This window comes from Drosophila melanogaster, chromosome 2R (assembly GCF_000001215.4).
Source record: "Drosophila melanogaster chromosome 2R".
Taxonomy (NCBI): domain Eukaryota; kingdom Metazoa; phylum Arthropoda; class Insecta; order Diptera; family Drosophilidae; genus Drosophila; species Drosophila melanogaster.
In genome coordinates this window covers 13,943,385-13,968,297 of record NT_033778.4, presented here as the reverse complement: position 1 = coordinate 13,968,297, position 24,913 = coordinate 13,943,385, and the positions used below count along the sequence as shown (strand labels likewise).

At 42.5% G+C, this 24,913-nt stretch overlaps 6 protein-coding genes across 19 annotated transcripts; 2 read left to right on the top strand and 4 right to left on the bottom strand.

The window, feature by feature from the left end:
* Window positions 1-316: 316 nt before the first annotated feature.
* CtsL1 (Cathepsin L1) lies at window positions 317-7,623 on the bottom strand. Of its 4 annotated transcripts, none has more exons than NM_166026.3 (4): window positions 7,422-7,623; window positions 5,962-6,078; window positions 1,329-1,543; window positions 317-1,268 (listed from the first exon to the last, which is right to left on the bottom strand). In NM_166026.3, exons 2-4 carry the CDS (start codon window positions 6,058-6,060, stop codon window positions 557-559), a joined length of 1,026 nt encoding a protein of 341 aa, NP_725347.1. In that variant the 5' UTR covers window positions 6,061-6,078; window positions 7,422-7,623; the 3' UTR covers window positions 317-556. The 4 variants fall into 4 exon arrangements, with proteins under 4 accessions (NP_725347.1, NP_523735.2, NP_725348.2 ...); NM_079011.3 differs by lacking the exon at window positions 7,422-7,623 and adding an exon at window positions 7,033-7,117; NM_166027.3 differs by lacking the exons at window positions 5,962-6,078; window positions 7,422-7,623 and adding exons at window positions 2,513-2,693; window positions 2,812-3,125.
* CG42806 (uncharacterized protein) lies at window positions 2,843-3,645 on the bottom strand. Its single transcript, NM_001201993.2, has one exon. It carries the CDS (start codon window positions 3,377-3,379, stop codon window positions 3,113-3,115), a length of 267 nt encoding a protein of 88 aa, NP_001188922.1. The 5' UTR covers window positions 3,380-3,645; the 3' UTR covers window positions 2,843-3,112.
* A 270-nt stretch (window positions 7,624-7,893) lies between the features above and the next one.
* Window positions 7,894-9,753, top strand: Rpn13 (Regulatory particle non-ATPase 13). Of its 6 annotated transcripts, none has more exons than NM_137073.3 (4): window positions 7,894-7,979; window positions 8,189-8,730; window positions 8,900-9,093; window positions 9,199-9,753. In NM_137073.3, the coding sequence occupies exons 2-4, from the start codon at window positions 8,210-8,212 to the stop codon at window positions 9,651-9,653; spliced, it is 1,170 nt and encodes a 389-aa protein (NP_610917.1). In that variant the 5' UTR covers window positions 7,894-7,979; window positions 8,189-8,209; the 3' UTR covers window positions 9,654-9,753. The 6 variants fall into 6 exon arrangements, with proteins under 6 accessions (NP_610917.1, NP_001137662.1, NP_725346.1 ...); NM_166025.2 differs by having other exon boundaries at window positions 7,972-8,070; NM_001144190.2 differs by having other exon boundaries at window positions 8,900-9,753.
* Window positions 9,754-10,208: 455 nt separating this feature from the next.
* Window positions 10,209-24,911, top strand: AGO1 (Argonaute-1). 4 transcript variants are annotated; one of them, NM_001259385.1, is made up of 8 exons: window positions 10,209-10,336; window positions 10,948-11,125; window positions 13,449-13,611; window positions 16,610-16,684; window positions 17,381-18,166; window positions 18,226-18,448; window positions 18,511-20,121; window positions 20,188-24,911. In NM_001259385.1, exons 3-8 carry the CDS (start codon window positions 13,491-13,493, stop codon window positions 20,324-20,326), a joined length of 2,955 nt encoding a protein of 984 aa, NP_001246314.1. In that variant the 5' UTR covers window positions 10,209-10,336; window positions 10,948-11,125; window positions 13,449-13,490; the 3' UTR covers window positions 20,327-24,911. The 4 variants fall into 4 exon arrangements, with proteins under 4 accessions (NP_001246314.1, NP_725342.1, NP_725341.1 ...); NM_166021.2 differs by having other exon boundaries at window positions 20,188-24,551; NM_166020.2 differs by lacking the exons at window positions 10,209-10,336; window positions 10,948-11,125 and adding an exon at window positions 12,618-12,666 and having other exon boundaries at window positions 20,188-20,761.
* Window positions 12,634-14,103, bottom strand: mRpL53 (mitochondrial ribosomal protein L53). Its single transcript, NM_166022.2, has 3 exons — window positions 13,853-14,103; window positions 13,254-13,381; window positions 12,634-13,083 (listed from the first exon to the last, which is right to left on the bottom strand). The coding sequence occupies exons 1-3, from the start codon at window positions 13,996-13,998 to the stop codon at window positions 12,890-12,892; spliced, it is 468 nt and encodes a 155-aa protein (NP_725343.1). The 5' UTR covers window positions 13,999-14,103; the 3' UTR covers window positions 12,634-12,889.
* Window positions 12,634-14,103, bottom strand: CG33155 (uncharacterized protein). 3 transcript variants are annotated; one of them, NM_001032247.2, is made up of 3 exons: window positions 13,853-14,103; window positions 13,254-13,381; window positions 12,634-13,083 (listed from the first exon to the last, which is right to left on the bottom strand). In NM_001032247.2, exon 3 carries the CDS (start codon window positions 12,879-12,881, stop codon window positions 12,699-12,701), a length of 183 nt encoding a protein of 60 aa, NP_001027418.1. In that variant the 5' UTR covers window positions 12,882-13,083; window positions 13,254-13,381; window positions 13,853-14,103; the 3' UTR covers window positions 12,634-12,698. The 3 variants fall into 3 exon arrangements, with proteins under 3 accessions (NP_001027418.1, NP_001027417.1, NP_001027419.1); NM_001032246.2 differs by lacking the exon at window positions 13,853-14,103 and adding an exon at window positions 13,437-13,800; NM_001032248.2 differs by lacking the exon at window positions 13,853-14,103 and adding an exon at window positions 13,654-13,800.
* Window positions 24,912-24,913: the final 2 nt, after the last annotated feature.

Here is a 24,913-nt window from a genome sequence, read left to right as displayed (position 1 = left end):
GCAGTCGCAAGGCTTCAGCAGCACGGACTGTGCTGTTAGGCGCACACTAACAGAGCTGTTGGATAACCACCTGGCGCCATCTGCCGGAAAGCGAAAGTGTTGAACAGAAATTGTATGAAATTGTATGAATTGAAATGTATTTTTTAAATCAAAACTAAAAATTGTGAATAAGTAATCAAATATTACAAATTCAAAGCAAAATACATAAAATATATTTTTAAGGGATGTCTTGAGTGAAAAGAAACCAAACTTAGTTGACTGCAAAACTTTGATTTGCCAAAATAACTTCTCTCCCAATTCAAAAACTTCAATTTTTAAAATTATATAATTTTTATTTATTTTTCTACAAACATCAACAGATTTGTTGTTCACCTATATCATACATGATGGCAGAGAAACGCGAATACAATGGACCCATTACAAAATTAGTTCATTAAATATGAGGTTGGGCTAAATTATTAAAGTTCATTTTTGAGATGCTTGCGTTGGTATCTTTTCTGTTTCTTTTCTAAATCATATCATATGAATGCTGGGGCTAAACTACATCAGTTCTGCTCTAGACCAGGGGATAGCTGGAGGCGCTAGCGATGCCGCACTGGTTCTCCTTGTTGCGCAGCATCTTGATGAAGCCCTTGTCGCCCCAGGTGGTGCCCCACGAGTTCTTCACCAGCCAGTAATCCTCGCCGGACTCGTCGGTGCCGAAGCCAACGACCAGCACACCGTGATCCAGATTCTGGGCATCACACTGCGGCTCGTTGTAGACGCCCTCCGAGTAGAACTGGAACGACTCGTGGGAGGCATCGATGGCGACGGAAACGGGACCAACGGTGGCCACAGCCTCGGCCATCTTCTTCTCATCACCCTGGGGAATATCGGTGAATCCACGATCGGTGGCTCCGACTGTGCCCTTGTTAAAGTGGCACGAGTCATCGATGGCCTCGTAGGGATAGGACTTCTCGGTATCGATGCCTCCATTATCCTTAATATAGCGGAAGGCATTGTCCATGAGACCGCCGTTGCATCCATTGTTGCCGTACTTGGTGGAGCAATCGACCAGATTCTGCTCGGACAGCGAGACGAGGACACCGGACTTGCGGAAATGCTGACCCTCGAGGGCGCCTGTGCTGGAGAAGGCCCAGCAGCTGCCGCAGTGTCCCTGATCCTTGACGGCGGTCACAGCTCCCTTGGTGCGCCAGTCCACAGATTTGGGCAGCGTCACATGAGCCGGCGAGATGAAGGTGACTCCCTTGAAGCTTTCATCGGCGGCACTGAAAGCGAATGCAAAGTTGAATATGTGCACATTATAATCCTTAACGATCCCAACTTACCGCAGTTGCTTGTGCAGAGTGTAGTTGAAGCCGTTCATCAGCTGACGGAATTCGTGGTGCAGCAAATCGGCGTACTTATTGACCGCCAGTTTGAAGCTCACCTTGCCCTCGGCGAATCGCTGGTTGTGCTTGGCAATCTTGTGCTTGTTCTCATTGAAGATCTTGAGGCGGAAACGCTCCTCGGTTTCATCCTGATAGTTCTTGCGGTGCTCCAGCTGCATAATGAAAAGTATTAGTATTAGTTAGATAATGCACTCTTATCAAAGGTAAGTGCTACTATCGATTGACTTTCGTGTACTTGTTTCAAGATAAGATAAAGCCAACCAAATGAAAAGTTAACTTTTTAGACGCATTTTTGGGAACTCTATTAAAAATCAAATAAAATGTTTTACGTAAAATGGATTTACGATCGCTGAGGCAAAAGTTCTTAATCTGCAGATTACACCTTATCACAGCGCCGTCAACCTGGCACGAGCGAAACGCTCTAGAGGAACGGCCACAGTAGCAAGCTCTATAAATCTATAAAACATGGTCATAAAATTGTGTTTAACGATTGCCCAACGACAGGAACTTGAAACGGGTGTTAATGTTCCAGGTAGTAAACAAACGAGCCAAACTGCAGGTAGGAATAGGAGAAGCGAGGCCAGCACGAGGAAATGCGCTCCATCTGCCTGCAGTGGTCCCGTGGATAAGAGACCTCCTCTCCCAGCTCGGGGTTGTTTGTTAGTCCGACCCGCATATTGACACAGCCACAGCACGAAAATAGCACGAACGCTAAACAAATGATAGCTATAAAGGGAATTGAAAGGCCAGGGCAAGAAGTCGACTAGGTTGCTATCCATTAGATTCGGCAAATGCCACTATATGGGGGTAGTTTTCGATTCAAAGTGAAATTTGTGAATAAAAATTGACTTCCTCTTGTCTGAATACCAAATTAGCGGCTTTGCATAGAATCGAAAAGTTTATGAAAGTTAAGTTAAGTATATAGAATTATTCAACAAAACTCATTATTACTGCTCACGAATATCCAAATAGCAAACATGCTAAACTGAAATGCATTTTCCAAAAGTGTTTATTGCTAAACTGGTTATTTTTTTGCGACTCTTCAACGCACTCAAAGTGGCATGTTTTCTCAGTGAAATATGGGTATAAACCCAAACCTAATCGCTTTTTAAGTGGCTCACCACAAGTCTTAGTAGATTTTGCAATATTCCAGGGTACTTGGCACATTGAACTGAACAGTCGAGTGGCGCTGTCATGTGAGAAACATGCATGTGTAATTACTTTTGGACATCAAAGCGGACCAGCATCAGCAATTGTCGCCCCAAATGGACCGGATGGGGTCCACTGGTCCGTGGTTGACTCCTATAATTGACATAATTGAATCGAATTCGAGTCTTGCAGCAAAATGAAACCCCGCCCGTTGTGATTTCGAGGGAGGAGGTGGTAACGGCAGAAAAGAGGCGCCTCCCGGCACACTGACCTATTGATTTTCCTTGCAAACGTCGTTGGTTCTCGTTGCCGCATGATAAAATTCACACATTTATTGTATACTTTTGTAGAAAATTTGAATTTGCGATATATGCAGATAGAGTTAACAACTTAAAAACACCGTAATTAAATGCACGTGCGATCCGATGTGATATCCAGGCACTCGACGTATACGTTTTGTATCTATCAATCTAGATATACTACATATGTGGCTTAGGAAACTTCGTTGCAGTTGAGAAGCTTGGACGATAGTAGTTGAGTATCAGAGAGCTTAGCTAGTGCGATCTCCATCCCTACAGTCGCTCCATCTCGATGGCACAGCTATCGTCCTCCTGATCCGCATCCGCATGCCGTTCCGTTGTCGAAGTGGCCGCATAGGAGGAATGTGGAACAGGTTGTTGTTGTTGCTGCAGCTCCTCCTCCTGGCATTTGTATTCCCGCCGCTTGCGCATAATGTAGGCGAAAACGAAGCCATTTATGACCAGCATGGCCAGGACAATTATCGTCGGCCAGACCACATCCACCGATACATCCAAATTATTTGCACTGGTATCGGTCATTCTTATGCTGTGATTGCTCCTCCGTGGTTTTTATGTAATTTATTTGCTATTACCGCCCGTCTCCCTGCGATTTCGTAGCACGTTTTTTACGATGACGCGCGTGCTTTTCCGTACTTCTACTACCACCGCTGGGGGCCCCGTCTGACTTGGCTCCTTTTATTTCTTTTCTCTCAAATGTTCTATATATTGCGCTCTGCACTGCTGCTGCTACTGCCTGCCGCTGGCTGCTCGAGCGTTCCGTTGGCGTGGAGCGTCGGTTCGGGAATAACAAAAATACGACAGAGCTGGCTGCTTCGCTTTTGGTGGTGGTGGTGGTGATGGTGGTGGTCCGCTCGCAAACGCAAACTCAATCGCATGACGGCGGGGCGAAAAAGAGCCGAGTTCACACACGCACACAACACACTCTACACTCTTTCTTCGTATCGCCGAAATCGAAATGAGAGCCCAATCTACGTAGGCCAACCAATTTGGAGGATGGCAGGCGGGCGTACTCTATATATTTCTTGTTTCTTATGCTTTTTCGTATATTTCCTTCTGTTTTGCAGCGCGCGCATTGTGGGTTTGCTCAAAAAGGCGAACCGGTTTCATTTTGATTTATAAGGATTTCAGGCGAGCTATTCAAATATGTTTGCTCCAACCGGTTAGCAGAAGTAACAGATTTAAAAAAAAACGAAAAAAAAAACAGAAACTTATGTATCTTTAATAAAAAATGTAAGAAAAGAGCCGCATGCTGCTTTTGCAAGTCAGCGAAATTTTTCCCAGCTTGTTTATTTACGGCAGCCGATTTGTTTGTGCACTTGTCACTCGGGGAATTAATGCTAGAAATCTCTTTCGGCTCTCGGAAATGCCAGCGAAAAATGGCAATTTGATAAGCAACGCCGATTTGTAGCGCGTCATTTCCAAAATGCTCGCGGCCCCCCGCACGACTTGTTCTTAAATATTGTTGTTGAATATTTGCCGAACTATGCGAATAGCTGCTTAAATTAAAACGCATTAATCTGGAATTTTAGAGCTTATCAGTGCCACAGTTGCTCAACGCTGACTTTTGCAGCTGTGCATTTGCAACCGACAACTGTGGCACTTTGGACTGCACACACATTACAGATAATGTCGTTTTTATTAACTAACTATAAGCAGTGAGAGCTAATGGTTGGCATCGTTATCACATTTAAATTGCGCGCCTTTCATTCCCCAAGCAAGCATGGGTAGCACTGTTTGCAGCAGTGTGACCGAGCGTTTGCAGTATTCTACATGACACCTAACGGTCTCGAAATGTAAAATGGCAAATGTAAAGTAATTGTGAGTTTATTTTGAAAAAAAAAAGAAAACTAAATCTAAACTAAATTAGATGATCAAAGAAAATTTAGTTAGGTAAATAATATATGAGTGGGGAAATTGCAAATGTTTAGTTGATTTTCTTTTTATTTTTAATTAAGGATGAGTAACTCTTTCCATAAATATGATTCCTATTCTTTCAGTTGATCAGACTTTGTTATTTATAAACAATAATTTAATACACCACTCTGTGCTTACTCTAACAAATGAGTCACTCAATTGAATATGATATTTAACAGCAGATAAAAAAAGGAAGGGAAATAAAGTTATATGCATATATTGCATATGCGGGTGCATTTGAATTTGAATTCGAAAAGTGAATATAAAACCATCAAAGGCAAAATATCCAAAGTTATTAAACCAATATGCATATATAGAGATGTACATATATCCCCCTTATCACATGAGATCTCTGCACAAACAGCTAATTATTATTTGTACGCCCCCATTTGGGGCTAATGACGCTTGGCACGGAACTATTCAGTAAAATAATGGAAAAAATCACGACCCCTGACTGTTGGCGATAAGAATTAGACGACACTAGGGGCGCATTCAATTAATCAATAGACAATCCACCATTGATAAGCAGACGAAGTTGCAAGTGAAGGCTGCGAGACAAAGGATGATTGGCCCAATCATCAATGGAACCATGGACACACATATATATGCAATAGAAGGGGGCAAAAATCGAAGTCGCATTAGGAAACATGGCTTGCGAAAAGTGTGATGGCAAATATGCGACCCGCGCCTTATCAGTCGGCCGGCAGTGGACCAGTTTGAGTCTTGCACGGCTTATCGGCGGGAAATGAACCGCGAGCGTAGCGAAAGTGGGCGACACAACGACTTGGATTATCTGCCCATCCAGCCGATGTTTACGGATGGGCTAAGCAAAGCAGCCCAGCTTGCCGCTTGCGGTCATGTGAGCCGGCATGTGACTGGACGACAGCCTAGACTTTTGGACTTATCTGAATCCTCCTTCCGTCTCTTTGAGGCAGCCGCGCAGCAGTGCATTCACACTCGCAATGGCTGCTGACTCAGAAGTCAGAAGTGCGGAATCGTCACAAACGGAAGAATGCCGCGCGTCCAACTATGCAAACAAAGTCGGACAGAAGACAAAGGCCCAAAAAAAAAATTAATGGATTAATCATCATTACACATCAAGCCCTTGTTACCGGAGAACACTTGTTATCTGCCTCTTCGGCCTGGCGAATTAAATATGATCCCTAGATGATCCGGTTGAAACTCACCTTGAACGTATGCCATTCCTCCATGACCACGTCGGCGAAGGAAACGGCCTGAGCCACCGCCAGCAGGGCCAAAAGTGGCAGCAAAACAGCTGTGCGCATTGTGATTTGTTCTGGAATCTGCAAGAAATCACACAATTAGTAAGCAAACTAACAATCGGAGTGTCGGTCACGTGAAGCCACTAAACCAGATTGCAAAATATCAGGGCTGGCTCACTAACTTCGAATTAAAGTAAAATACATATTCTAAGCTGCTCGAGCGATAAAGGAAAGTTGTGAATAAAGTCAGTTTCTTGCACTTGTTCATGATTCATACTATTAAATTGTGGTTAATTAGCATAATTTGTGCTATTAAAGTATTAGTTTTATCTTAGCAACTTTGTCATGAGCCTAAGCAATATTTTAATAAATTTCTAACGATCAAAATCACTGCAAAATATTTAATATTTATTGGGTAAAATATGGAATTTATTGCACCAAATTGCAATTTATTGCAAATTTATAATAAAAAAAAGGTTATTAATATTATTTATTTATTTGAGGCTAACTTAATGTATAAAACTATAAGCAATCTGAGATCTAGCAATAGAAGCTTTGTAAATATATTATTTTAATTCTTTATTAAATTCGTAACAGACATGGTTTTGAAAAACTAGTTTTTAAATATATCATTGTAAGCATAGAAAAGAGTGAAAATGAAAGAATAAATAACGGTTCAAATTTGAGAAATTTGATCCTTTAAAGAAGCTTCTCTCGATTTTAGCGTAAAATATTCTCTTTATAGAGACATAAAAATTATTTCTATAAAACTTGACTGATTTGCGGGGCGTTTGTAAATATATTGACATTTGCTTTGTGATAAACAATATAGTTTAATATTTGTTTTTTTTTATTTTTTCGATGGCGATGCGTTATCTTATCGGCCATTCCACTTTGCCTCGCAGCTTCGTATTGCTTTCAAAGTCTGCCATTTTTGCGCGATTTGCTTCACTTATTGTTTTTCTATCATTGTCTTGCTGTTTTTGCGCCCATTTTGAGAAACGTGAGAGGCATTTGATAAAAGTTGTTATTTACCAATTGTGCCCTCTGCGATTTGTGCCTAGTTCGAGGGCGAAAACGGGTTTCAAAAACGCCAAGGTGATTCATCTGGCTATCAGGTGAGTTAAAAACCACAAAGACTAGAAAAATGGGTCAGCACAAAGGGGAATTGGACAAAATCTAAACAAAGAAGCGCAACAGAATCTAAAGCGCAAAGCAAAAGGGGCAATAAAAACGGGCATAGACGAAGATGCCGACTGTTGATTATTGTGGAGTGCAATTAAAGTGTAAATAAGTCGCCACACAGACATGACGCAATTAGATTCAACAAGTCAATACGAAGCAATTAATCGGCATTAATGCAGGGCAGGTATATTTGCGTTCTCAACTCGAAAATAACTAAAAAGACTACATATATTGCTTACCACTCGGAATTGCGTCGCAAGGAATGCAGTAAATTCACTGATTTATCACTGTTGTTGCACTCTTTTTAATTGGCTGAAACAACACTAATGTGCAAGTCAACCGATTGTATTTAACAAGTCGCTCTTGATGATCCAGTCCCAAAGACCTTTCGTTGTTTAATGAAAACCAGCAGAAATTGTTTAAACAAGAAATCTCCGACAGAGTGACCAGTCCGAATCTTCTGGAAATACCAGAAGTTGCCTGAGCAGACGGCTTATCGATAACAGCGTGGGCAGTGATGCAGTTCTTGTGTGTAAAACGGCCAAATTCAGTCGCTAAATCGAAATAATTGGTCAGCCTAAATATATGCAAGAGCTTTTTAGTTTATGTTTATTTAATAATGAGTGTTAAATAACTAAAAACTATACCTCTCTTGTTACTTTTGCAATCGAAAGATTTCTAAGTCACTCAACGAACTCAATTTAAATTATACAACAAATGTCTAAACTGAATTTTGTTCAACAGTGTTTTGAAATACTAAATGTTAGAATTCACCCGTTGATGGTAACACTGCTGAGGTAAGAAGAAGACAAATTTTGCTCGTCATTGGGAATTGACGATTCACTGAATTTTTGATAAACTCAACAAAGTAAACGCATTATATATCCCGTAAGTAGTGCAGCGACTACTAATAACCCCAAACCGATCACGGCACCATAAAACACTTTCGAGTTATGCGCCAAAGAAAGTCGTAATTACAATACGTTCTTCATCCAATCTTCGCCAGCTCTCAAGAAGCACCCGCATCATGTTTGGAAGACAAAGTGGACTGGGTAGTTCCAGCAACAGCAGCAACCTGGTGGAGTTCCGCGCAGGTCGCATGAACATGGTGGGCAAGATGGTGCATCCGGATCCGCGCAAGGGCCTGGTCTACATGACCCAGAGTGACGATGGCCTGATGCACTTCTGCTGGAAGGATCGCACCTCCGGCAAGGTGGAGGACGATCTCATCGTCTTCCCCGATGACTTCGAGTACAAGCGCGTCGATCAGTGCAAGACGGGCCGTGTCTATGTGCTTAAGTTCAAGTCATCGACACGCCGCATGTTCTTCTGGATGCAGGAGCCCAAGACGGACAAGGACGACGAGCAGTGCCGCCGCATCAACGAGCTGCTGAACAACCCTCCATCCGCCCACCAGCGCGGCGGCGGCGGCAGCAACGACGGCGACCTCCAGTACATGCTCAACAACATGTCGCAGCAGCAGCTGATGCAGCTCTTCGGCGGCGTTGGCCAGATGGGTGGTCTCAGCTCGCTGCTGGGCCAAATGAAGTGAGCATTTAAACCCTTGCAGCCATAGTGTCCAAGAACTAGTCAAGTAGATAGCTTCTTAACTTACAGGGTATCGTTTTTATTGTTTATAAGCATGTAATCGAAGGAATGAAGCCAGAACTTGAGTTCACCCCCTTTTTCAATATTTTCCTTTCTATATTCTCCGCAGCTCCCGGACGCCCTCGTCGCGCAACACCTCCTCATCGGGTGGCGGTGGGGCATCGGCCTTGCAGACGCCCGAAAACGTCAGTGTGCCGCGCACTCCGAGCGCTCCATCGAAATCGGGCAGCAGCCGCAGCAGCAGCAATGTGAACTCGCAGGTCGGCGAAGGTGCCGGCTCCTCCGTTGATGCGGATGCCCCCGGTAAGAACTCAACCACATCGACCACAACGGCGTCAAAATCGACCGGAGCCTATGCCAATCCATTCCAAGCCTACTTATCCAATCTCTCCCCCGAACATGGCGCAGGACGATCCCTGAATATTGACCTATCGACGGCCCTACCCGGCGCCGATGCCATCAATCAGATAATTGCCGATCCGGAGCATGTCAAGACGCTGATCGTGCACCTGCCCGAGTCGGAGGATGTGGACGATGATCGCAAGCAGCAGATCAAGGACAATATCACCTCCCCGCAGTTCCAGCAGGCTCTGGCCCAGTTCTCCAGTGCCCTGCAATCGGCCCAGCTGGGACCTGTGATCAAGCAATTCGAGTTGTCCAACGAAGCAGTGGCCGCCGCCTTCTCTGGCAATCTAGAGGATTTTGTGCGTGCTCTGGAGAAGAGTCTGCCCCCCGGTGCCACCATGGGTGGCAAACCCTCCGCCAGCGAGAAGAAGGCCAGCGATCCCGAAACCCCAACTTCAGTGGCCCGCGATGAGAACACAGATCCCGCTACCGAAAAACAGGAGGAGAAGCAAAAGTAGCTTACGTGTGCGGCTTGGTAGTCATTGATATGGAATCCGAAAGCAAATTTTTTCATGTGCTGAGTGATTTTTGGATGCTAAATAAATTCAAATGGGAGTTAATCGGTAGTTATCTATCTAATTGTGTGTTTGATATACATCAAAACGGCTTATTAATTTATATTTAAAATATTACTACTTTAATAAAAGGATACGCGTTTTGGTAAGTACTCGTCCAGCTCTTTTCAGAATGCATCATTATACTCATTATACTTGGGTTTTTGGCTTACCTAATTTAATTTAAAAAAACAAAGTCTAACGTGTACAATTTATTTTAAATTTTGAAGTTAATAATGGGGGGATATATGGAAGTAACGGTAATATTAATCCCGACAAGGTCATTTTGTTGGTGTCCCCCTAACAAAAGCTCGCTGCCCCGCTCTCTCATCGCAACACACTGGTCGTCCCTTTCTGGCGCGAATTGCGCGCTCTCTCAGCGAGAGCCGTCTCACACAGATATATACACACACAGGCACACGCAACAATATTTATTTTATTCAATTCCAAAACGGCCAGCAAATAAGTTGTGTTTGTGCAAAACTCGCGCGTTCGCAATTTTCCGAAGCTGACTCTCAATTCTCATACATAACGATCTCAAGCGATCTCCGCCAGGCGAATCAAACCCGGATATATCCAGATCTGCAGTAATTGCCATATTTTTTCGCCAATTTTTGCGTTGCGGGCTGGATGTTTTTGTATCTGTTGTTGTTGGTGCTTTCATTTTGCAGCAATCTCTGTGCCTGTGTGTGTTTGTGTGTTGGTGCTTTTGGCGGACGTGAGAAGGTGTGTGTGTCTAGTGGCAGCCTGTATGTTTTTTTTTTGCATGACTGCTTCGCGGAGCTGTGGGGAAAGCTTTTCCCTCCAAAGTAGTTGTCATAAAAAAGTTAAAAGCCGCGGCAAAAACAAAAATCAAAGCAAACACAGAAAGCGCGAAGAGAGAGGGCAGTGAGACAGAGAGAGAGAGAGTCGAGTGCCTAACGCACACCGACAACCTTTGACTCACACGCACACACACGCGCGCTGTTAAACAGGCCTGGAAGCTTGCAAAAAATAAAACTAAATAAAATAGGAGCTGCTTAAGAGTGTGTGTTGTCAAATAGCAAAGTAAACAAAAAGCTCCCCGGACTCGCAATTTCATGCATATCTCCGGCGCAACGATCTGGCAACACTAACAACAACAGCAGCCGCACAAACTGCGTTTTAACCAATTCCATTTCCATTTCCTGCACTTATCTTTCTCGTTTCTTCCAATTAGCGCTGGAAAAGTAACGTCCGCAACGGTTTAAATCCAGTCGAGACGCAAACCCCACTCAACTCCTTAATGAGTTCCCCTCCATTAAACGGAATTCACCAAAAAAAACGATTGATTTGCCGCTGATAAAGCTGATAAAAGCGCACACACACACCAAAGTCAGCTGCAATTTTGCGATAAGGTAAGTACAAAATTATGAATCTTTCAATTTGCCGGCAAATGGAGGCTTCCAGAACAGCTGCAGGAGCTGCAAGTAAAATGGAAGTGCCCCAAAATAAAAAAAAAAAAAAAACAAAAATACAGGAAACCAAAACACTAATGGCGCCTGAGCATATGCTTTGGGAAATTTTCAAGAGCGCCAAGCGTGTGAGCGCGGGGGTGCGAGAGGGACGACCGTACAGACAGTGTTTATGTTTTGGTAGAAAGGTCACATCCTTAGCTTCCAATAGAACTTTCGTTCGTTAATATCCCCGCCATCCACGTCCCTCGCGAATTACGTCACGAATCGACGAAGAAGTTCGTGTCGACAGGTTTACATGCTCTTGAACTTTTAACAAACTAATAATACCCTTTTATACAGTTATTGCGATAGGATTATATGATCCAATCCTAAACCGATTAAAATCTTATCAAAACATTGGGGAGTTAAAATTTATATGAGTTACTAACTTATAACAAAAACCAGTAATTTAAAACCAATTTGTAAGGACTTATGCTATAATTAAACAAAGCTTTTTAACGTTTCTAGCGACATATTAAAAAAAGGTTTTATAAGTATAAAAAACTTATCGGTTTCAAAAACTTAAATTTGCTATGTTATTAATGCGCAAGCTCCAATTTGCAATCTTATGATCGAAGCTATAATACCTCGTTCGCAACTTCAAAATTTAAAAGTGGGTGGTGAAAGTTTTTACGACGTGACTCCTTCAAAACGGCTGGCGAACAGGCGGGGAGAAAGCTTGCAGCCTGACATTGAACTTGGGGGCACTCTGAACAGAATTCTATTAATCACAGGGTGCCGCAGCTTTTTGGGGCAACTTTCACCAACCATTTTTGCAGCTGCCACACTCCAACAGATTGTTGCCAGTTGCAGCCATCGATTTCGTCGCAAATACGTACATATTCACACATTTAGAGCGCGCCATTTCAAAACTTTAGCTCAAAGCTTGAACTGCACAGTGCACTTTCTTCCTTGCTCCCCCATTAGAATAAGACTTCAATTCATCTCAACAGCTGTCTTGGCAACAGAGAAGCTTTCTCCACTGCCTGTTGCATCCTTGTTGTCATTACAAGAATGCAGATGATCATTCACTTGGAGCAGTAACAAATTAATGCCACAATTCATGAACAAGTCTGTAGTGGTCCACCCCAGCCACGTCCACCGTCCACTTTGCATGGCCCATTTGGTCGACTTCCTGCGGTCCAATTACCATTGGCTCCTCCCGCCCCATTGTGATTATAAGCTTTGGGACGGCAGGCGGCTCTCCGATCCGCTGACATCAGCAAGCGCAGCAAACAGCAGCCGCTGCAGCAGCAGCAGGAGCAGATGATTTTCCGGTTTGCCAGGGACCGAAAAACTGGTTTCGAATGGCGAAAAAAAAATGAAACAAACGACAGGCTGACCGAATCGAATCGAGCGCTGCCCTTTTGCACAGTCGGGCCAAAAAGACAATACAGTGCGGAGTGTTTGTTACATGTTAGAGCGTATATATATTTTGAAAAGTACGTGTGCGGAATTGAACAATACAATTGGCTTAGAAATCGACGGGCTTGATGGTGATGAACCGGGAGAGAATGAAGGCCACCAGAATGGTGGCGCACACGAAACAGAAGGCGAACATGTAGAAGCTCTCCTCGGTGAAGATGTCGGAGAATGCGGGTATATCCTGGTAGATCTTCTCGATCACCGCCAGTGTTCCTTTGTGCTTCCTCACCATCCTGATGGTTACTTCTTCTTGGTTGCCTTCTTTCCGCCGCCGGCGCCTCCTGCTAGTTTCTGTTTCTCCGCCTTGGTCAGGACCTTGTTGGTGATCTCCTCGCGCGGTGCCAAGCTGGACACGTGCTTGTTGCACAGCTGCAGCAGCTCTAGTGTGTTTAGGTTATCGCTGTTGAAGCGGATCTCCTTGACTTGGGCTTGTTCTGTGAATGATATAATATCAATAAGTGTTTGCTCTTTGAATGTTGCAGTTTCAAAAGGGTTAACTTAGTTGCCCACGCTAAAAGGAAACCAATTTTTCAATACATATTTCATATGTATTTTGGTTCCTTTTAGTTAGATATTTCAGCTGTCCCAGTTTAGGTATTCTTACCTTGCGCTGAATCAATCAGGGCAAACTTGATGTTGGCCGGCTGGCGATCGCAGACGATTTCTGGCTTGACCACGCACTTGGGATTCGTAGCTGCCACTTTGGGTGTGGAGAGCAGGAAGAGGAATTCCCTGAAATTAGAATTGAAATAGATATCTAGATTATTGATTTATCATCACGATTTACTTGATTTTTCAGGAGCAGCGACGCCGCCTCAAACTGACGCCGACACCGACTAAAATGTCCACGGAGCGTGAGCTGGCTCCCGGTGGGCCAGCTCAGCTCCATCCGCACACGCTGCCGCTGACTTTTCCGGATCTCCAGATGACCTCCACCGTGGGCATCATTGGGAAAGTCTACGGTGAGTGTGGCACGCATTTATTTCATTCCCCAACCCCATCACCTTTTTAGCCCTCGAAGGATCGGTTTTTCTGGTGTGAATACTTCACTGCACCCTTTTTGGTTTTTCTCAGTTTCTTCTTAGTATGATTTTCTTTTTCCTTTCGGTTTCGTGAAAATTCTATCCAATTTGAGTGGTGAATAGGGGGTGTAGTGCGCATGTCCCGCTATCGATATCGGTGAAAAGCGCTTTTCCGACTCACCGTGTGGACTTGACATTTTCCGCGAATGGATCGAACTGCACGGTTATCCGCTTGACGCCCTTCAAATTCACGCTCTTCAGCTGCTTGCCAATGGCGGACACAATGCCGCCGGAACGCCGCAATGCGCCACTGAAAGGCACAGACATTATTTATGTTTTTTTCACGGCGGCAATGAAAACTCTGCGGTTTTTCCGCACAAAATTTACGACGTAACAAACACGCTACGTAACAGCTGAGCGACGATAGCGATAACGGGCCCACTCACGATGACCGCCGATGGTTGTACAACACTGGCATTAGCAACCCTGCCTCGCTATGCCCAGATGCTGCTTGTATAGTCATCTCGCTCACTCGCACGGCTGCGGGCGAGAGTGCTTTGCCCTCATTTAAGTGTGGTTAAGAGTGTACAGCATGCGTCACGCTCACACGTCGCGAGTACAATTTTTGTGTGGACGTCCAGTGTGTGGCTGCTGTGGGAAAAGCTGAAGAAAATTGCATTTTTTGCATAATGCGCGGCGTGAAAAGCTAACAAAAGTTGTGCTAAATCAAAATTCGATAGTCTGGCCACGGTTTGTGCATAAGAGCGGGCGGCGCGAACGTGTTTGGTGCACAAAAACCACGTCTCGAAAAATTAAGAATTCTACGTGCACACATTTTTTGGGCTGCCATATATAAAAAAAAAACGCATACAAACGCATTTTCTTGCTGTATATGCGGAGGAGCACACACACACACACAGAGCGACAGACACGCATACAATTGCACTCACGAGATATGCGAGCATAAAGAAGAATTTTTTCTTAGTTGTATTACAAGAGCATTAGATACATATATAAGTATATAAATATACATATATACACGCCTAGGTGTGTACATAAAAGATACATACATATAAAATTAAACGAAAGCTGTGCCTACATTTGTGTTCTTTTCCAATACTAAAATAACAACAACAAACAATAATAATAATAATAATAATCATACGAGTAATATAAATAAAATAATGCAAGTCGAGCGAGAGACAGCGACAAGATAGCACACCCACTTGTCTGCTCATAATTCCAATTTATATATAATAAGCCTACGCCACGCCCACGCGCAACTACAACAACAAAAAACAAAACAAATGCAAAATCAACCAAACGAATAAAACTTTAAACTACTTTAAAGTGTGATAAGCAAAAGGCTGAAATCAAAAACAAAAAAAAAAACAAAATAATTAGTAGAAAACCAAAAGCAAAGGCAACAACAAATACAACAACAACAAAGAAACAAACAATCAATTACATTTTACACCAAAACACGAAAAGCAAACACGAGCCAACATTTTTTACATTAATTATTTTTCTTAAACCAAAACCTAACTTAGTGCAAAAACATGTATCCAGTTGGACAACGTAAGTGGCTAGCAAATGATGATTGCGACTAAAAGAACAGACAGACAATTTCCAGACAGAACAAAAAGAAGAATACAAAAATAGGCGATTGCTGCCACAAGTTTCCCTCACACCATGCCACACAGCCCCCCAGCTCCCCTTCGCCCAGCCGCCCACTAATCAAGTTTTCGATGTTCTACTTGCACCTTTATGCATATACATATGTGATACATACACACGTGCAAATGCCACACAGACAGACACGTGCGTCAAAGTGCAGAGTTGAAAATGCGCAAAAATTGGGTCAACAACCTTCGTCGCGTCGCAATAGTTTCCAGCTTTTACGGGGGTTAATCTCTGGCGTCTTTTTTGGGGCCTGCGTCTCGAATTTATTCGAATTCGGTTTCGTATATGGATCTGGGTTTTTTTTGAAGAGCAGTCACTCCCAATTGCGTCGCAATTTGCCACCAATTGTGCGTATTTCATTTAAATATTTATGCTTCAATGGGGTGAAAACGTAGAAGTCGTCGAATATGAAAAGAGTTTGCTGGGGAAGGAAGGGATCGTCGAAAAATATGATTCTTTTGTTTGAAATCTGAATATATTTAATGGGATCTTACCAACAGCGATTGTTGTTTATGCCAGAGAACTTCAAAATAGGTACCCTTTTCCAATATCATATGTCATATTTTTTTTATCACAATAAACAACATCATGGGATTATAATCTATAAGCGCTAGAATCTTTGTATTATATATACCAGTATTGTGTAGATTTGGTTTAAAGATAATGATTTAACTATCAGTTAATTAAGCATACAGTTTAGATAGGTGGTCGAAGCACTTGGTAGAACATCAAAACTTAAACCACCTGCAAAGGAACCCAGGGAACAAGGATGATATAACTGCAAAATATTAACAAAATGGTGGCTAACGCGGGACTTGCATACAAATCAAATAACCAATCGACCTACTAAGTAACTGGACAAAGGGGCAAACAACTTGTGGCAGCAGGTGGCATACAAACTCTATAAAGATACTATATACAAATATAAACGGAAATACACACACATATACATACATATTATATATATATATATATCTATTGATAACGACGATGAAAGAAAACTGTAACTAAAATATTATTAACGCACTTTAATTTCGTTTTCTTTTTCGTTCGTTATCGCCAACTGTTTTCGGTTTTCCGACATCGTTCTCCACCATTGACATTATCATTATCATTATCATTTTCGATTCCCCATCATCGACAACAACAAACCATCGATTGGCCATTTGCCCTATTGCCATTTTAATTGGAATCTCTTCATTTCCACGTTCATTTGATTACCTTGCGTTGATTTGATTACCTTTTCTTTTTATAGAGTCACAGTGGACCCCCTCGCCCACTCGGCCTCAGAGTCCCTCTCAGGCGCAGACTAGCTTCGACACGCTCACATGTAAATTACTCTCCAAGAACCAAAAACGATTACTAAAATTACTAAGATCCTTATGCAATTTGATTGATTCGAAACGCTATACCGAACTGTTTGTGTTTATGTTCTTTAGTTTGGTGTTCCCCCACTAATCCAACCAACCCAACTAATCCGTAATCCGTAATCATTCTTTTTGCCGTAATGTTATTAACAAAAAACTAACGAAAAAAAAAACCAGTACCAATACCTTTAAACTAACTTTTTGAACTTTTATTTCGTGTAAATGTTTGTTTCTTTGTACCATGCAAAGTGCACTTGAAGTATTACTCTACACCTGAACTAAAACACCTACAAACACCTGTTTTGAATTTCAATATGTAATAGTTTATGTCTTATGCTCGTTGCATGATCATTTTTTGTTTGTAGCAATTAAGTGGGTTTTCATTCTCATACGCTGGATAATCTCATTGGAATATAGGGATTTCTAGTTGATAAAGATCTTCTATTAGTTATTGTAACTTTAAATGCTCTTTAGAAATGTATGCGTGGTATAACGAAACATTCTGATATCTTAAAGTTCCTGAGATTTATCCAAGCATGTGAGGAGAACCAATCCAAAAAGTACAGTTAGATATTGCGTTTTTTTTTTTTTGAAAACCTTAAATTATTTGGAAAACGAACTTTTTCGAAGAAGAGACTAACTGGCAATTGACTTTGCAGCACCACCAGCGCCCGGCTCGTCGGTCAATCCCACCGCCGTCACCAGCCCAAGTGCCCAGAATGTGGCCGCTGGTGGAGCAACTGTGGCCGGTGCAGCAGCAACTGCCGCCCAGGTGGCCTCCGCCTTGGGTGCCACCACCGGCAGCGTGACGCCAGCAATTGCCACCGCAACGCCAGCCACGCAGCCGGATATGCCCGTCTTTACGTGTCCACGACGCCCGAATCTCGGACGAGAGGGTCGCCCGATTGTGCTGCGCGCCAATCACTTCCAGGTGACAATGCCGCGTGGCTATGTGCATCACTATGACATCAATATACAGCCGGACAAGTGTCCGCGAAAGGTGAACCGTGAGATTATCGAGACTATGGTGCATGCCTATAGCAAGATCTTCGGAGTGCTCAAGCCGGTGTTCGATGGTCGCAACAATCTGTATACCCGCGATCCCCTGCCCATTGGCAACGAGCGTCTAGAGCTGGAGGTTACTCTACCCGGCGAGGGCAAAGATCGAATCTTTCGCGTGACGATCAAGTGGCAGGCTCAGGTCTCGCTCTTCAATTTGGAGGAAGCTCTCGAAGGCCGCACGCGGCAGATACCCTATGATGCCATTTTGGCGCTCGATGTGGTCATGCGCCATCTGCCCAGCATGACGTACACGCCAGTGGGACGTAGCTTCTTCAGTTCCCCGGAGGGTTACTACCATCCCCTGGGTGGTGGACGCGAGGTTTGGTTCGGTTTCCATCAGAGCGTAAGGCCCTCGCAGTGGAAGATGATGCTCAATATCGATGGTGAGTTCGCAATGCTCTGTATTATCTATTTGCCCAACTAATGATTACATATTCCTCAGTCTCGGCCACCGCTTTCTACAAGGCTCAACCAGTCATTGACTTCATGTGCGAGGTGCTGGACATTCGCGACATCAACGAGCAGCGCAAACCGCTCACCGATTCGCAGCGCGTCAAGTTCACGAAGGAGATCAAGGGTTTGAAGATCGAGATCACCCACTGCGGCCAGATGCGTCGCAAGTATCGTGTGTGCAACGTCACTCGCCGCCCCGCTCAGATGCAATCGTATGTATTCAGCATTTTTAAACATTTCTGCTTTTGTTAACCAAGCTTCATCATCATGTTAGATTCCCACTGCAGCTGGAGAACGGACAGACCGTAGAGTGCACCGTGGCCAAGTACTTCCTGGACAAGTACCGCATGAAATTGCGCTACCCGCACTTGCCCTGCCTGCAGGTTGGCCAAGAGCACAAGCACACTTACCTGCCTCTAGAGGTGTGCAACATTGTGGCCGGACAGCGGTGCATTAAAAAGCTGACCGATATGCAGACGTCGACCATGATCAAGGCCACAGCTCGTTCAGCTCCGGATCGTGAGCGTGAGATTAACAACTTGGTAAAGCGCGCCGACTTCAACAACGATTCGTATGTGCAAGAGTTTGGCCTGACCATCTCCAATTCGATGATGGAGGTACGAGGACGCGTCTTGCCTCCTCCCAAGCTTCAGTATGGGGGACGTGTGTCTACCGGCCTCACCGGCCAGCAGCTGTTCCCGCCACAGAACAAGGTGAGCTTGGCCTCGCCCAACCAGGGTGTATGGGATATGCGAGGCAAGCAGTTCTTCACTGGCGTCGAGATCCGCATCTGGGCCATCGCCTGTTTTGCCCCACAGCGCACGGTGCGCGAGGATGCGCTGCGTAATTTCACCCAGCAGCTGCAGAAGATCTCAAACGATGCAGGCATGCCGATAATTGGACAGCCGTGCTTCTGTAAGTACGCCACCGGGCCGGATCAAGTGGAACCCATGTTCCGTTACCTGAAGATCACCTTCCCCGGCCTGCAACTCGTCGTGGTTGTGCTGCCCGGCAAGACTCCAGTATACGCCGAGGTGAAGCGTGTAGGTGACACCGTTCTGGGTATGGCCACCCAGTGTGTGCAGGCCAAGAACGTGAACAAGACATCGCCACAGACGCTCTCTAATCTGTGTCTGAAGATCAACGTCAAGTTGGGCGGCATCAATTCAATTCTGGTCCCCTCCATTCGGCCAAAGGTCTTCAATGAGCCGGTCATCTTTTTGGGTGCCGATGTGACACACCCACCAGCTGGCGACAACAAGAAACCATCGATTGCCGCCGTCGTGGGCTCCATGGATGCCCATCCATCGCGGTATGCCGCCACCGTTCGCGTACAGCAGCACCGACAGGAGATCATCCAGGAGCTGAGCAGCATGGTGCGCGAGCTGTTGATCATGTTCTACAAGTCGACGGGCGGCTACAAGCCCCACCGCATCATACTCTATCGTGACGGAGTCTCCGAGGGACAATTCCCACATGTCCTGCAACACGAATTGACCGCCATTCGCGAGGCCTGCATTAAGCTAGAGCCAGAGTATCGGCCGGGCATCACATTCATTGTGGTGCAGAAGCGCCATCACACTCGACTCTTCTGCGCGGAGAAGAAGGAGCAGAGCGGCAAATCGGGCAATATTCCCGCAGGCACCACCGTCGATGTGGGCATCACACATCCCACCGAATTTGATTTCTATCTATGCAGCCATCAGGGCATCCAGGGCACCAGTCGCCCCTCGCACTACCACGTTCTGTGGGACGACAATCACTTTGACTCGGACGAGCTGCAGTGCCTCACGTATCAGCTATGCCATACGTACGTGCGCTGCACCCGATCCGTCAGTATACCGGCGCCAGCCTACTACGCCCATTTAGTGGCCTTCCGTGCCAGGTAAGCCATTGGATTCGATTACCCTTCAATTGGACTTTGCGTTAATGTAATGTAATTCGTTTGCAGATATCATCTGGTGGAGAAGGAGCACGATTCGGGCGAGGGTTCGCACCAGAGCGGCTGCTCAGAGGATCGTACGCCAGGTGCCATGGCCAGGGCCATCACTGTGCACGCGGATACCAAGAAGGTCATGTACTTTGCCTAAAAAGTATCGCCCCTCCCCAATACCAACACCAAAAAGCTAAAGAATACAAAATCAGTTTCGAATTTCGATTCGAATAAGCAACTCCCCACTTCCTTCCCTCAAATCAGAAAGCGGAAAGCGGATGAAAGCCAAGCATAGAAGTTTAGAATTAAGTTACGTTTTACGTTGAGAGAGCGCGGATGGGTGGAAAAACCAATCAGAATACGAAGATCTTGCATGCATTAGTTACGTACACGTACATATATAGTAAGCAGAGTAATGAAAATCCCACAAACACCATCCACACACTCACTCATCCACACACACACAAATCAGATAGCCACACAGTGAGAAATGATAACTAATCGAATGTCAGGCACAAGTTTGCGAAATCAAAGAAATGTGAGAATTCTCAAAAACAAGCGTAGCAAACAAATTGAAAGCAAATAGGAAATCAACTAAAGGGAACAAAAACTACGACAGCAACACCAACCAACACCAGAAAAACAAAACAAATTAAAACATAACCAAAATGGAAGTGAAATTACGTGAAAAGCGAGCGTCATCAGCACGAGAGAGAGAGACAAGTTTTGTAATAGAAATTACGATTAAATTGTACAATATATTTTTACACGATACGAAATGAAGACATGATGAATGATAATGAATGAATGCATACAACCAAAGGTTTTTAGTATACAAAATGAATACGTTGCTGATCGACTCACACAGCAAACACCACATGAACACCAACCACTCGGATTCTCTGTACTGTGAACGAAGACCACCACCAAAATATAAACAAAAACCACAAGCGACATTAAAGCGACAAGCATTGAAAGAGTGTGTAGACACAACTTAGCATGTACTAATGAATTACTTCAATACTTCAACTAGGGCGCTGACAAAACCAAGCAAGAACATTTAATAGTTTGTAAGTTGGGCTCTACCAAAAACCGAACACAAAATGAGAGAGAGAGAGAGAGAGAAAAATGCAAGCAAGGCCAGATAAGTTAAGTGGGCAATGAATAACGAGAACTGCAATTTCAACAAGGGACAAACTTTTGGTCAAAACAATAGCTATACTTATAGAGCAGAGCCTAATATATACATACATAATTAGAATCTAAAACTAAAATTTAAAGTTTTTACGAAACGATAACCAAGCGGATGGAGCTGTTGTAACAATGTAGATTACTTAAATTCAAAAGTGCAAATAACACGGTAGCAGACACGTTACGTTGGCAGTGCTGATATTTTATGTTAGTCCTTAGTTTACCCTCTTTTATGCACCACACCACCACACAATCAGACTCCGAACTTCTTCAACCCTCCTCGAGTCCAAGGCATATCACTCAATGTCCTCTTATTTATGTACCTCCTACAATAAGCCTTATGATATATTTAGTTGTACCTTATATATATATATATATATTTTTTAAAACGAATGCCTAACGAAATTTGTTGATTTCTTCATGTTGATGCTTCGAATTGGCTTCTTCGCTGCTTTTCGTTGTAATAATTTCGTATTAATTAACTTTAGATCAAAGTGGTGTACGGGTAATAATAAACAAGGTAACTCTTCTCCACCGTCCGCCGGAGGGAGGTGGCAACAACATTTCAATATTTTACAAAGTAGTTTTAGTTTCGCCAAAATCAACAAGCAAACAAACAATATCAATATCAATATGAAACGTATGCTTAGTAATTGTACTATATCGAGGACACAGTTCAAGTTAACATTATAATGAGTTGTTATTTATGCGGCGCGGGCGACGACGTTCTATCCACTCGGAATCGCCCGGGCCAAACCTAATTTATAATTGTATACATCCTTCTTCACAGAACCTTTAATTTAGATTTAGTTTCCAAGTTTGCAAGCTGTTTTGCCAATCGTACATTATGTGAGCATTATAAAATACATAATATATATAAATCTATATGCTTATATTTAATCATTTACTGCACTTACAAATTAGTTGGTAATCCTCAAGAATATATGTATAAAGAAAAAAAGGGAACAGAACGGAAGAAAGGAGGTCGCACGCGGTCCCTCAAAATGTTGAATCGAACTTATAGAAATCTCTTTGGATTTGAAATCATATACAAACTGGTGGAACTTCACGAATGATTTCAAATCCCTTGATATTTCAGTGGTGGCAAAAAATTTTTAAATCTGCATTCTCAATGCCTGTTTTTAAACTTCTCGATGTTTATCATTTAGTCAACTACTTCGAGTGCAATGATATCTTTTGCAGAAATTTTAAAACCAGAGTTAATATTTAAAAGTCTTCAAATAAAGTTTTTTTTTTGTCTAAATTTTGACTAGTCCTTCCAACGAGGCTCAACATAGCTGATATTAATAGCTTATTAATTAATTAATATTAATTGGTAATGCGTTTAAATGCGATTAACATTTTGTGGGGCTGTGCAATTAATTGTGTGGGCGTATTTGTGGACTTATTCATTTTCCATTTTTTTTTCTAATAACGTTTCTACACAAGGGATTAAAATTTTAAACTTATGTCTTAATTTTTACTTAAAGCAACCCGATGCAAAAAAAAACAAACAAACAAAAACCAACAAAAAAACGAATCAAACAATTTTAGTTTTAAGAAAAAAAAAAACAAGAAAACGAAAACGAAACAATGCAAAGGAGTTCGCGATTCGGGGCTCGATTTTTGAGATCGGCCAGAAAGAACCAACATTTACATTATATATTCACTTAGTTTAAGCTGAAGCTGAAATGTGTGCCGACAATGAATGCATCTCGTAGTTGTAAAATGAGCGAAATATTCAACAATAATTTACTTTACCACACAATACATGAGAAAGTCCAAAGCTTTAACTTACTCGCAAGATGAATGAAGCGGAAATATCGGTGGGAAAACCCTTATCACTAATGAAAATGCCAATAACAAGCTGCTATCTCCTCCCATCCAAGAAAAATGGGCTGTAACAGTTGTCCCTATATACACGCGTAAAACTTATACATATATAGTAAAGCTGGATAACTCCGATTTTCCCAAGAACTCAAGAAAACTACTCACACACGCTACAATTTCAATGGTTTCTTCAGTGTCGTGCAGCTAAGTAAAAGGAAAACAAGTTGGAGGAGAAGATTGAAGATCGTGGATGGCCTTAGATATCATTTCCAAACTATGTTCTGCTCAGAGGCAAGGCCCAAATAAAAAGACAAAAAGCCGGGATATCCAAATGGGAACTTACATTTTTATCTGTCAAAATTCAATTGAGCTTTAAACTAAAGATAGATCGAGAAAAAACGAAAATAAAAAAAAAACAAAAAAAAAATGGAAGTAAAAACTTGAACAAAAAAAAGAAGAGAAGAGTAAGAAATACAGAAAGGAATCGCATTGTTTCTACATATTACTTATAAATGTGCCGTTTATAGATGTCTACAATTATATACAACAAATATAGATATATACCTAGATATATAATCAGATCGAAATCGAAGCTAGAACAGCAATTTGCACAACTCTTCCTAAAGGAAATAAAAAGATAAAAATACAAATCTAAATCTAACTAACGATTAAATTACATATATGCCACAATTACCGAGATTTCAAGAAGTGACGGACTAACTCCAAGCAATTAAAACGTTATATTTGAAATAACTTATGAACTTATGATACCATATATGTATGTGTGTACTCTATACTCTTCCAACTAGACCCAGAGTCCCACTCGAACCCGGACCACATGCGCGATCCACATAGCCATTAGCCCACAAACACTCAATCCACACAATACACACAATCCACACTCGACTTAGTGTTCCAAATGCGCATCGGATCAGATCGGATAACGAACCCCTTAGCTGAAATTCGACTAGCAAAATCAATACGTTAGTAACACTTATTCGTGCGTTAAGATTAGGGAGATCATCTGGTACATACCTTACTTTAAAAATCAACCAAAATGCCGGGTAATTAATCAATAAAATACATATTATTAGTTCTAATCTAAGAGGAGTAAACAAAAACAAAACAAAAACAAAAGGAAAACAAAAATACATCAACATTATGAATAAAGAAAAATAAGCAACGTGAGCAACGTAATATGGGAAATCTGTAACTTTGGTGATCTTTTTAAATGTTATTAGTAAAAGAAGGCAAAACAAAATCAAGTTTAATGACGAATACAAATCAAACCAGTTTTAAATGTGACTTAAATTACGACGTAAACGACATTTTTCCACAACATTATATGTGTAAACAAGACGAAAAACAAAACAAAAAATGCAAAATGCGAGTTTGTGAAATATGCAATTTAATGAAAGTTGATGATCTTTTCGATATAATTCTGTCAAGCTGTCTTAACAATTAGTTATAAGCGCTTCAATACAAGAAACCATCAAACAAAAATCAACAAACTCAATTAAGTTATGGAAAACACAATTATATATAACAACAAATCGTATATGTTTTATACAAATTGTAATTATTTTTATCGATTTCGATTTGATTTTTTAAACCCACGAAATGTACCCATCCCTTGTAAAACAAAAACGATTTTAGTTTGCGTTTAAAATAAGAAAACAGCATATACAATTCATTTTTGTTCAATAAAAATATATTTAACTAA